At 46.5% G+C, this 12,074-nt stretch overlaps 1 protein-coding gene across 2 annotated transcripts in view; it reads left to right on the top strand.

Annotated features, from left to right (window-relative positions):
• The window catches only part of mcu (mitochondrial calcium uniporter), a 58,480-nt gene extending 47,917 nt beyond the window's left edge, over positions 1 to 10,563 (top strand). For both annotated transcript variants that reach the window (XM_030106372.1, XM_030106373.1), the window contains exons 3-9: positions 3,507 to 3,570; positions 5,640 to 5,810; positions 5,962 to 6,066; positions 6,157 to 6,317; positions 6,714 to 6,917; positions 7,547 to 7,663; positions 7,739 to 10,563. In XM_030106372.1, the coding sequence (XP_029962232.1) occupies positions 3,507 to 3,570; positions 5,640 to 5,810; positions 5,962 to 6,066; positions 6,157 to 6,317; positions 6,714 to 6,917; positions 7,547 to 7,663; positions 7,739 to 7,819 (903 nt within the window). In that variant the 3' untranslated portion in view covers positions 7,820 to 10,563. The remainder of the gene's footprint in view (positions 1 to 3,506; positions 3,571 to 5,639; positions 5,811 to 5,961; positions 6,067 to 6,156; positions 6,318 to 6,713; positions 6,918 to 7,546; positions 7,664 to 7,738) is intronic.
• The last annotated feature ends 1,511 nt before the right edge of the window (positions 10,564 to 12,074 follow it).

Here is a 12,074-nt window from a genome sequence, read left to right as displayed (position 1 = left end):
ATGCAGCACATGGTTGGCGGCGCAGGCGCACTCCCGACTCACGCCGTTTTACTCCAGCCGTCATTTATCTCTATCGCTCCCCGGCCGCCGCTCCATTTATCCTCCCGTTCTTTCTCCCGCTCGCCACCGGCTCTCCTCCGGCTCGTCTGTCCATCTCGCCGGCCGTCCTCGATGCCAGCCTCTGTGTTTCTCCCCCCTCTCTTCGCCCCGTGACATTGATTCCAAGGTTGCTGTGCTATTGACTGCTGCTTCGCTGTTAAATATTTCAGGCAGCATTTCGGTGGCTGTGCACCGAGGGCGGGCGGGAGAGGGGGGGGGGGGGGGGGGGGGGGGGGGGGGGGGGGGGGGGGGAGTAGGGTTTTTTTTTTTTTTTTTTTTTTTTTTTTTTGCTCAGTCGCTCTGCAACTACCGCTGACAAACAGGCTGGCGAGCAGACGGGTGGACGCACACACACGCCACCTGCAGAGGTGCACACACGTACAGTCACTCCACAGATGGATGCGCGAGCCAGTGCTGTATTTGCATATGTTTTTGGCGCTTGCCGCCCCCCCCCCCCCCCCCCCCCCCCCCCCCCCAGTGTCAGGGTGCGTGGGCCGGTGACGGCGATGTTGCTGATATCTCGGTGAAATCTTCTTGGCTCCGAGTAGCAGAAGTTAATGAATGAGCAAAGTAGTGCTGAGCAGCTCTCTGCAGACTGTGCAGTTATTCCAGAGCAGCCAGAAAGCCCCTATCTCAGCATGTCATCTGATCAGCAGCCTAATCACTGTTTGGGCTCCATGTGGCACCATGGGACGGCAATTGGTATTCTGTTTTAAGACACACACACACACACACACATTCATCCTCTAGAGGTGCTGCCCAACTGCTGCAGTGGTGTTTAGTTTCACAAAAAAATTCAAACTTCTTTAATTCCTTCTTTGCCATTCTGCACATTAGCCGGTGTGAACATCAGTGGAACAGAAAGTCAGGTGGAGCCGCCCTCTCTTTACCCTCACCGAGCCTCCGAAAGGTGCAGAAAGCACCGTGTTGCATTGCAGATGCCTGGTGAGAAAAACTCTCCCTTGACATGACCCCAAGCTGAGGTTCAGCTCAACACCCAGAAAAACAAACGGCATCATTACAGATCGGGATTAAATGTCGTTTTCAGGTGTTTTATATCCGGGTGCTGAACAGGAAATAAATGTCAGGCAACATCCAGCTCTGTTTTAATAGTTGCAGTTTATTGTGTGGCGGCGGTTTACAGTCGCTGTTAGTTAGCATTCTGCCTCTCGTGCCTGCAGTGGATCAACCTGTTTGACTGAAAGAATCGTCCATCTGGATCAGACAGCTGAGGACACTGATTGACAGTCACACCACCGGATGGGCATTAAATCAGCAGGAGCTGACTGACAGCTCGAGCTGGGGCTGGATGTCTCCGTCTGATGTCGGGATCACTGCTTGCAAAGCTTCACAGACAGCTCAAAGTCATTTTATATGCAATGAATATGTCATGACATAGATGGTCTGATGAAGAAAACTCTAATCAATATGAGAATTCACAGATCTGTTAAACCTGCAGTGCCTGTGTCACAGTGTTGGCCGGGATGTTCAAGCACATAACCGAGCTTTCAACGATGCTGGAAGTCAGGTTTTCGCTTCATCACGCTTGTGCGCACAATACGATAGTTCAAGAAGAATTGTTTATAAACTGTAATCTGCCTAACAAAGAGAATTTCTAAAATGAACAGATTTCCAGATATCATTGATTGAAGCAAATTAGAGCGTCACACTCGTTTTAGTTGATTCGCCACACACATCCTTATTGAACCGTTTTATTTCAACATATAAGCAACGGATCATTAATCACGCCCTTTTTGGACTACCTGAAAATTTTTTAGAAGAAATTACAGATTTATGTTGATGAAGGCATGCAGCTTGTCAAATCTGAGGATTTCAGTAGCCGAGTTTAATAAATTCACCCTCTTGGTTTTTGCCTTTAATGCTTGTGCTGTTTCACTTGCACTGAAGTTGATTGCAACATCACTGATACCTGCAATGAGAGTTTTTGCGTTTTTTGCCATCTGCTGTTCATTTCATGCTGTTAATTTCCTTTGCCATTTTTATGCTTTGCAAGGTCGTCCCACATGTGAGACACTTCCGCAATATATGACAGCCTTAAAGTCCCTTTGGGTTGAAACATGAGGTTTTATTATAAAATATAGCAGCAGTAATTGGACGATAACAGGAGAAATCTTCAGCTATTTCTTGCTCAGTGTTTTTTCCTGATGGAGAATATTTTTCATCTTTGTCCAAAATTATCTTGCAGCATGGAGATAATGCAAGATTTTAATATACTATTGAATGTTTTGCGAGCCCAGCATGCGGAACTGGTGTCGCTGGCAGACTGTAGCTTTCTGTATAGCCTGTACGTAGCTGAGCCTCCCAGCATTAGGAAGCATCTGCTTGCGGTGGCAGGATATACACATCAACTTAAATGTACTTCGATCTCTTGAGATATCATGTCATTCAATAACAGCTAGTCTGGAGCCGAGAGAGCTCCCAAATCTCAACCGTTGTGGCTTACCTCAGTAAGGGTCACTGAGTGCCGGCATGTCATCAGATCTGATAGCGTCACTGTTTTGCACAGATTAAAAGCATCTGAGTGAGGCCTCATCTGTTCGACGGTGTAAAAACAATTTCCAGCCTCCTCCCAGACATGAAAGGGTTGATAAGTGTACGGAAAGCAGAACCTTTTCCAGTGTCGGAGGCACGATTTATTTGTGCTTGTGCACACAGCTGAAACTTCAATCAGAGAAGTTGTGTTCATCCCTGCTGGCGTTTTCGCCCTGCTTCATTTCCGATGTCTCATCTTCAGCCTCATTCGCTGCTTTTAATGGTGAGACGATCTGACAGCCCGTCCTCTGCCTCAGACTCATCAGGAAACATGATGAGCTCTATAATTTGAAACATGTGCGGCGTGCACGGGCACTCCCTCTCCACTGCCTGCCTCAAACTGTAGCAGCAGGAAAAAAAAAAAAAAAAACATAGGAGGGTTTCCCCAAACTGAGCTCCCACATTCACATTCTTCTCATCACTGCAGTTGTGACACAAGTGGAGAATTTATACTAAACCTCAGTGTTGGGATTCAGGCTGCATTTTTCTACCTCCCACTGTGGTGTTTTCCATCAAGTGGAGCTTTGTGTGCCTGAATCCTTTCTGTATTTAAATTGTGTGTGTGTGTTTGTGTGTGTGTGTGTGTGTGTGTGTTTTGACTTTTGTAGTAATTTTTCTGCGCCTGGAACGCTGCCGTTTCAGATGTGTTAATCCTGACTTCTTGGCCACGGCTCGGTTTACATGTTGGAGCGATTCAACAAACTGAAGCAGAGGAAGCCAATTTGTAACTTAATACTTGAATGTTAGAGAGGAACGGCTGAAGGTCATGTCAAGTCGTCCTGTGCCAACAATATTTCTGATTCCTGTCCGACAGCAGAATAACCAGCTGTGTCGTTTTGTTGTCCTGTCTGTAGGTTTGGAAGGGCGCCCCCTCATGGCATGGCCAGAGACTGTTGTGTACCGCCGCTGCTTCAGAGGGTAAGTCTTCACTTCACATGAAACCATAACTCATTCCAGTTTGTTTAGGGGAGGCCCCCTTTTAGAAAACAAATCCCTGAAACCAGACTCTGTGTCCAATCGGATACAAATGACATCTGCACCAGAGGGAAATTCTGCATGGATCTGACAGCAGGGGCTAATTTGGAGTTAACAGCCAGCAGTCATTAATATGGAATCTGTTTCTGGGCGGCATCTGTTGGCCTGTGTGCTGAGATGGAGGGCGACCGAGGGGGTGAAAGGTAGGAGAGGCAGAGGCATTGCAGAGCAGGCTGATTTGATTTCAGATTGATGTTTATCAGCTGTAGGACGGCGGCGGAGGCAGGCGCAAGATCCTCACGGTTTTTTAAGAAATCCGACGGGACGGGACGGGACGGGACGGGGGGAGGACAAAGGGAGCAGGTGCGGGAGGAGAACAGCTCGGTTTGTAGCGGAGTTTTAAAGTGTCGCCGGTGACGAAACGCCTCTGAAATGAGATTGCTTGAGCCTCCTAGTCTTTGAACATGCCCGAGACCCCCCCCCCCGCCCCCCAACTTGAAAACTTGCCCAGCTGGTGCCACTTGTGCCAGCTGATGATCCTTCGCAGCGGAGAGGTGCTGATTCACTGCGGCGGCTCCAAGCAGGAGGAGACGTTAGGACGGGGGGTGGGGGGGTTTCGGGGTGCAGCATCCAGACGCCAGCTCGGATCTATCGTCTCTCCTCCGGGCTCGCAGCCCTGCGTGTTGATTCAGAGCTCCGTCATTACCGACCTCTCAGCGTGATAACAGTCAAAGTTATGCAGACTCATTATGGCCACAGTTTGGTTACGCACCAACAGAGATGAGGGCTTTTATTAGTATGCCAGAATGTGCCACACAGTAGAGTGGCTGCTCAGCTGTTTGACAATCCAAACCATGAACTTGAAAAGTCTGTCAGGAGCTGGTTCTGTTAGTGCCAAGTGCTCCAGTTCATTTCATCTTCATTTTGTTGCTGCTTCAAAAGCCCGAAACCTTTTAGGAAATGAGTAAGATTTTGACATCTACCTCAAGGTCTTTTGGATTCTCAGTCTTATCGCACACGACATCATTTCGATGTCTTTCCAGGTCTGTCCGAGGGAAACAACCGCTATCTGCGTTTGGCATCGGCGATAGTCTGTGAGGAAGAGCTATCAATATTAATGCTGAGCTGTTTATCAGGAGCTGAAGATGGCTTGTTCTGGCAAAAACGGGAGTGAGAGTAGGAAAACATGTCGTGCAAATATGATCACCTGTGTTGAACTTAAAATGAACTCCAAACCTCTGTTCTGTGTGAACTAAACCAACCTTCTGGATTCACTGTTTTACCTTATTCGTCTCGACTTGTCATCTTTATTTACTTTCGTTTATTGAAAAAATATTGTCATTGTACTCAACGCGCAGTTTAAAGCTTCACCTTAGGAGAATTGCAGGTTTTAGAAAGGGGTGTTTAGTCTGCAGAAGAGGAGCGCCGCTCTGGAGTGACACACCTCCATAAGTCATGACTTGTGAAACATTGATGCTGGATGCTTGAATTTTTCAGAGGTGGTTCAACTCTATTTTACATGTTTGCTTTCTGAAATGATTCCCGCCCTTGTGTTTTTCCCGAAAATTCTCGAGTTCTTCCCAGGAGGAAAGATTACTTATTTGGGCGTCTGTCCTGAAGGTGGCCTTGGTCTCACTCACCTCACTTACACCGTTTACTGTGAAACTTCTCAGTTTAAGAGTTTTTCAGCTTTTTTTGCTGACATTGCAGTTCAGCACCTTGTGGAACTGTTCTTTGCAACAAAGAAAATACCATTACACAAAATGTCACACCTGTGTTAGAGATGCTGGTTCAGTTTGGCTCAAACTGTGCAGAATAACTACATCCGACCTCCTCTTACTCTGGGTTTGAAGGTTTCCTCTGTCATAAAGTGGTGGAAGTAAAGATTTACGTAAACAATAATTCAGATCATGGTGTTTAAGGTTTTGCTTTTTTGCAAAGTTATTTTCATCTTTTGTTTTCGTGGCATCCGTCTCTCTCACCCCTGTTTTCTCCGACTGTGACGCCCTCAGAGGTGACGGTGGTGTATCAGAATGGACTGCCAGTGATCTCAGTCAGCTTGCCGTCCCGGCGAGAGCGCTGTCAGTTCACCCTCAAGCCTCTCAGCGACTGCGTCGGGGTTTTCCTGCAACAGCTCCAGGCGGAGGACAGAGGCATCGACCGGGTAGCCATCTACTCCTTGGGTATGCAAACAAACACAGCGACAGGCTCGGTGTCCAAATCCACATTGGCATATGACTGCATGCGCCTCGTACGGCTCACAATAATCAGACAGCAGTGTTTTGAAGTGGATCCCTGTCGGCGTTCTTTCTCTCCGACTGCCTCCCTCTCCAGACGGAGCCAGAGTTGCCTCCTCCACAGGAATAGACATCCTGCTGCTGGACGATTTCAAACTTGTCATCAATGACACCACGCATCTCGTGCGGCCACCTAGGAGAGGTTAGTGCCACCGTAATTAAAGTTATTCCCTCCCCCGTCTGGGTCATCGCAGAAAAAAAAAACAGAAAGTGGATTTTGTGTGTCCCTCAGAGCTGCTTCCTCACGAGGAGGCGGAGAGGTTGAACGACGTGAAGTTCCTGGTGCAGCAGCTCTACACCACGCTGCGCATCGAGGAGCACCAGCTCAGCAAAGAGCGGGAGCTGATCGGACGACTGGAGGACCTCAACTCTCAGCTCCGCCCCCTCGAGAAGGTCGACTCGCGTCCGTTGGCGACGCTTGAAATCTTTGCTCCAGCTGCATATGTTTCCACGGAAAGCCTTATGACCCGCCGTGTTTGCTTCCCTTTCATTTCATTATGTCATTAATGTGAATTACGCCTCATTGTTTTGATTCAGCCAATAAAAATCACTGGATAGTTAAGCCGTCATGTGTTTCGCTAAAAGGCCATCAAGCCTTTGTTATCCCTGTAATGAGATGATTAATTTGTGTGACCACAACAGAACAGTAACAGTAACCCGCGTTAATTATATCTTAATCTGGACAACGGACCAGCGACAGCAACAGTTTTTTTTTTTTCTTAATCAGTAAATATGACCCTGCGATATTTTACTGGCGAGTCTATCTCTGACAGATTCCTCTGTGTGCAGGTGAAAGAGGAGTTGAGTAAGAAAGCCGAGCGGCGCACCACCTGGGTGCTGTGGGGCGGCATGGCATACATGGCCACCCAGTTCGGCATCCTGGCCCGGCTGACATGGTGGGAGTACTCCTGGGACATCATGGAGCCGGTCACCTACTTCATCACCTACGGCACCGCCATGGCCATGTATGCCTACTTCGTTCTCACGCGTCAGGTAAGGCGTCGGGTCGCTGTGTGCATCGTTTGAATCTGAAACGAGCAATTCCACAACAATTATTCACCAGTACCAACAACACTTCTTTAGTTCTTGGTTTTAATATTCTTTCTTTCTGATGTAGCGTGAGATAAAAATCAAATTCTATTTGTAAGTTGGATTTTTTTTTTTTTTTTTAATGTTCATCAAATTCAAAACTCATTTCCATCTTTGAGAAAACAAATTATTTTTTGTTTTGGCACAGCTGCTCATGAAATTGTCTGAGTATTGTTGAACCCAGAAACATCAGAGGATGCCACCAACAAAGCGAAGACAAATTCAGACGTGATCCAGCATCCCTAAGTACTTCACAAAAGGATCCTGGACTAATAACATGCAGACTTTTTCACAACCACGGTTATGAAATTAACTAGATTTTTTAAGGCTTGTTCTCGTTACATGGTTGTCCCTCAGAATTTAATCCAGCGTTCATAAATTACCGCTCATTTTTAAGTCCAAGGACGCTGGGAGTTCATCTCTATTTCTCATTAGTGCGATTTGGCTCAAGGGCTCGGATGCGGGACACGGAGTGTGTTTGATACACGGGTTCCTCTCACGAAGCGTGCCGTCTGTGTCTCTGTAACCTGCAGGAGTACGTCTATCCCGACGCCAGAGACCGGCAATACCTGCTCTTCTTCCACAAGGGGGTGAAACGGACACGCTTCGACATCGAGAAGTACAACAAGCTGAAGGACGACATCGCCGAGGTACGGCCGCTCGGAGACAGCTTCAGCGTCTGAGATAATTCCCGCTCTCATCTTCACTCCGCCCGCTCTCTGCAGGTGGAGCTGGATCTGAAGCGTCTACGGGACCCGCTCCAGCTGCAGCTCCCGGTTCAGCAGCTCGCCAACAGTAAAGATTGATGGGACGAGTGACTCCCTCCTCTCACGGCTCCTGCAACGCCCCTTCTACCCCCCAACCCCCCACCATCCTCCACCCTCCTCCTTTACCTCTCTCCCCCCTGTCCCTCCCACTCCCAATAATCCCCATTCCTTCCTCAACAGTGGGAGTTAGTTTTTCTTCCTCTTTTCATTTCCTTTGTTTTTTTTTCTTCTTCTTTTTCTTCTTTTTTTTTTCTTTCCTGACTGAAATAACCAGTTGGAATTGCAAAAGATGGGGGGAAAAAAAACAAAAAAAACCCAGATGGTGAGAATACCAGGAACTGAAAAACCTCTCTCAGCTGAAGGATAGAGAGCATGATGGGAAGAAGGAAGGAAGTCGACAATGATGGAATTCAACCGGGCTCTACGGACCGGCCTGCAGGAGGCTTCAGGGGTGAAACAGGAATCCTCCCGCCTGTAGATACTCCAGGACCAGGAACACGAAGACAGGCAGCCGTAGTTCAGTGTGTGTGTATGTGTGTGTGTGTGTGTGTGTGTGTCTGTGTGTGTGTCTGTGTGTGTGTGTTTGTACGGGACTTTCAGGCTATGTTGGGACTCCGATCCTGGCCTACTCCGCAGGTCGACACGGCCAAATAGCCCCGATTTCCTCTAGCAGTCAAACTGTCAACACACATGCACGCCCACACACACGCACGCACACACGCACATGTGCAACTGCTTTTGGCGGGCCGAGCTCCAAAGGACAACGTTTACAAGGAAGTTGTGACTGCAGTCGCTCCATCAGGGAGCCTGAATCCTGCTGCCGCTTCCCTCTCTGAGCCACGCCTCCTCCAGGTGACGGACAGCTGCCCCCCCCCCCCCCCCCCCCCCCCCCCGAGCCCGCCTCCGCTCGCCTCTTTTCCTCTTCCTCTGGATGTCCTGCAAGTGGCCCGGCCTGCAAATGAGAGTACTACCGACAACAACATCACTGTGTGTTCTTTTATTCCAAAAAAAACAACAAAAAAAAAAACAATATTTTGGCACTTTTTATTTTGAAAGCCATAGTATATTTGTTATGAAAAATATAAATATATATGTATACAATCAAATAAACAGATGACCAGAGGCTAGTTTTTTTTTTCTTTCAGTGGGGGGAGGAGCTCTCTTAAACTTCATTTCATGGACAAACTCACTAAAGGTCCTCTTGCCATGAAGGACCCCTGCTGAGCCTGTCACATATGCACACACACACACACACACACAAAAGCATTACACTGTATGCATTTTACAATCCTCAACTCTTTCATATGACAAACATGAGCAATGTAATTTTTATCATCTTTTGTTCAGAGTTGGATCCAAAGCTCTGCTGCATGGCCGCCAAAGTGGGGGAAGCATTGCATCACATCCCATCGGGGGGAAAAAAACGGTCTCGGATTGCAATCGACTGTTTTCCAGCGTTGTGTAGTACCGGTGTGGATGATGCCATGCTTGACCTCTGTAATCATCTGATGAATGCAAAGATTGCTGCAGAAATCCTAAGCATAATGACAGGGTTAAAATGAGAGGTCATTCAAACCTGCAGGCATGTTGAACTTTCGTATTTTTGATGAACTTGAATGACTTCTGAGGGAAACAAAACAAGCAGATTTACTAACTCGCCTGCAGCTCAGTCGCTTTTTTGTCAAAATATTCATGTTCTCATTTCAGTCTAAAAAAACCAAGTCCGTTTTGGTTTGTCAAGTTTGTATAGAGAACACCAGAAAAGAGTGTCATGGCAAGTTGGTCTTTAATTTTATTATTTGTTTGTTAATTTTATTCAACATCCTGAATAAAGCCAGAGTTTTCTCCTCCCACTGCTGCTGTAATGCCCCGCCCCCCCCTGCTCCCTCGATGGCAAGGCAGGGTAGACTGCATGCTGTGGTATGCCCTCAGTAGAAACTTTGTGAATGTGTAGGAGCATTATTGCAATTTTGTACTCAATTGGACACTTTTCTTTGCCACATCGAGCTGAAGTCTCATCTACATTTAGCTTGAGTCTCACCCCCTCCCCGTCAAATCAAAGGTTATAGAAGCCATATTATTTGTTTTGGAGTTTTTTTTTTTAAGTCCTCCTTTTTTTGTCCTGATTTTCTGGTCCAACACTCAACAGATCCTCGTCAGCTTTCCATCACTTCCTGTTCAGGGTGAGGATTGGCGGCCCTCTCTCTCCAGCCCTCCACGTTTATCTCATTAAATGAAACTGTAGGATCGAGGGGAAGCACGGTGACCCCTGACCCCCCGTCGTGTGTGAACCGTTGACTCAATCCTACCGGTGGAGATTGTTGTGTTTAACTGAAGATTTTATATCAAAATGCATGAGTTTAAGGTCAAATCAAAGGTTAGCCATGCGAATCTCCTGGTAGGGTTTGGTCTGATCTGTCAGTGTGTGTGTTGGTGTGTATTATCTCGAAGAAAATCTGTGCCTTTATGGATGCGTTAAACTCTGCTCTTCTGTTAAATTCTACGGAGGCCCCTTTACACACCATGACACACACACACACACACACACACACAACTGTTTCCTTCGAGATGTGCTGCAGAGGGCGAGAGAATCCAGTCCTCCTCTGCTGTTCTTACTCCTCCGTCCCATCATCACCTCCTCCTGCTCCTTTTACTCATGCCATCAACCGTCTATTGCCTTTTTTTTTTTCTTTATTTTTTAGAAATAAACTATATCAAATATAGGGAAACTTTATTCTAAAGAGGGTGTTGCATGAATGTATGTTTACATGGGAAATTATATTAAAAAAAAAAGATTAAAAAAAGATGATTTATCAAAAATAACTGCAAAGATAATTTAAGAACGTTGTTTGTAGAGATTCCTAGTTATAAAGGGCAGTGGACAGGGCTGCGTCTTTAGAATCCGCCCTGCCGAATCTGATTTAAACTCCAGCCAACCATCAGAGCCCGATCCCGTCTTCACTTTGTGTATCCCCCCGCCCCCGCCCCATCATCCCTTCCCTTAGCGCGCATTCATTCTCCCCAGGAAATGGAAAAACACCCTCCATACTCGGTGCACCTCTGAAGGAGGCTCTGTGATCTCTTCTCCCGGACTTCGTTCCGGAGGGAAGGTGTTGGACGCGCTCTCCGTGCAGGAGCTTATCGGGGAAAACCTGTCGCCGTTTTCATCCCCTCTCAGTCTTTGTTCCTCCAAAGTCACACGATTGCTTTATGTTTTTGAAAAATGTGTTGAGTTTTGAATTTTTTTGTTTTTGTTTGCAAGCACTTACGATACGACATGTTTAAAATGCCTGGAGCGTGAAGCAGAATATTGGATTGAATTGATCTTGAACTTCATTCTGACCTCTTATTTTATTTTTTTCTTCCTTTTTTTTTCTGTTGACATATGATGCTGTAATGTTGGCAAAAAAAAAAACAACAGAAAATGTAAAATCCTGTATCATTTATGAAATATGTATAAAAGAGAAATGTAATTCAATTATCAATAAAATCCTTATCCAGTTTTTGGAGCTAGTGGTCCAGCGGGAGGTTTTTTTTGTTGTTTGCTGTGGTGAAAACAGAGTGATTAATGCTCTACAGATGTTTACCAGCAGCTGCTTTTCAAGGTCTTCACGACCTCCTGCGTCTTTCCTTGGCCTCCACGCCTTCCTCTGCAGGACATCCTGAGATAGATCTGCCAGTCAACACGCGATCACAAACCAACGTCCAACTCGGATCCCTGGAGCAGGAGGGGGAGATCATTTTCTTCATTTAAGTTAAAAAAAAAAAAAAATTAAAAAAAAAAGCTGACAGCCAAATTAGAGGCTCCGTGTTCACTCGGCGGCGCTTTGAGCTGAAGTCTAATGTCAGCTTGCTAACAAGCCCAACGTGACGCACTGGCATAACCTTTAACAGATTTAGTCTAACCCGGTGGTTTTCAAATTGAGGGGCGGCTCTCCTCCGAGGGGGGGTCAGGAGGCCCGGGTCAGGCCGGTGCCTTTTACACGACTTCTTTACAAAAATGAAAAAGAGAAAAACAGTCATTCTGGAAACACAGTTTATAATTGTGATTTTTTTCAGGGGGTGTAATGAAGTAGAATTTGACACAAATTAAAAGTAGCACGGCGGTGTCGGGCCGTGACTGAGCTCTTATGAGGCCGAACATGATGTGAGTCTAGTAAACCACAAGACTAATTAAAAATTCAACCTGGTGAGAGAGAAAGTTGAGAGATTATGATCGTTATTAAACTTGATCCTTGGAGAAATATGAGTTCAACATTTAATGGCACCTCCCTTCAGTCCTTGTTGAGAAATC

Source organism: Salarias fasciatus, chromosome 13, assembly GCF_902148845.1.
Source record: "Salarias fasciatus chromosome 13, fSalaFa1.1, whole genome shotgun sequence".
Lineage (NCBI taxonomy): Eukaryota > Metazoa > Chordata > Actinopteri > Blenniiformes > Blenniidae > Salarias > Salarias fasciatus.
The sequence above is the reverse complement of the archived record's forward strand: the minus strand, read 5'-3'. Positions and strand labels throughout refer to the sequence as shown.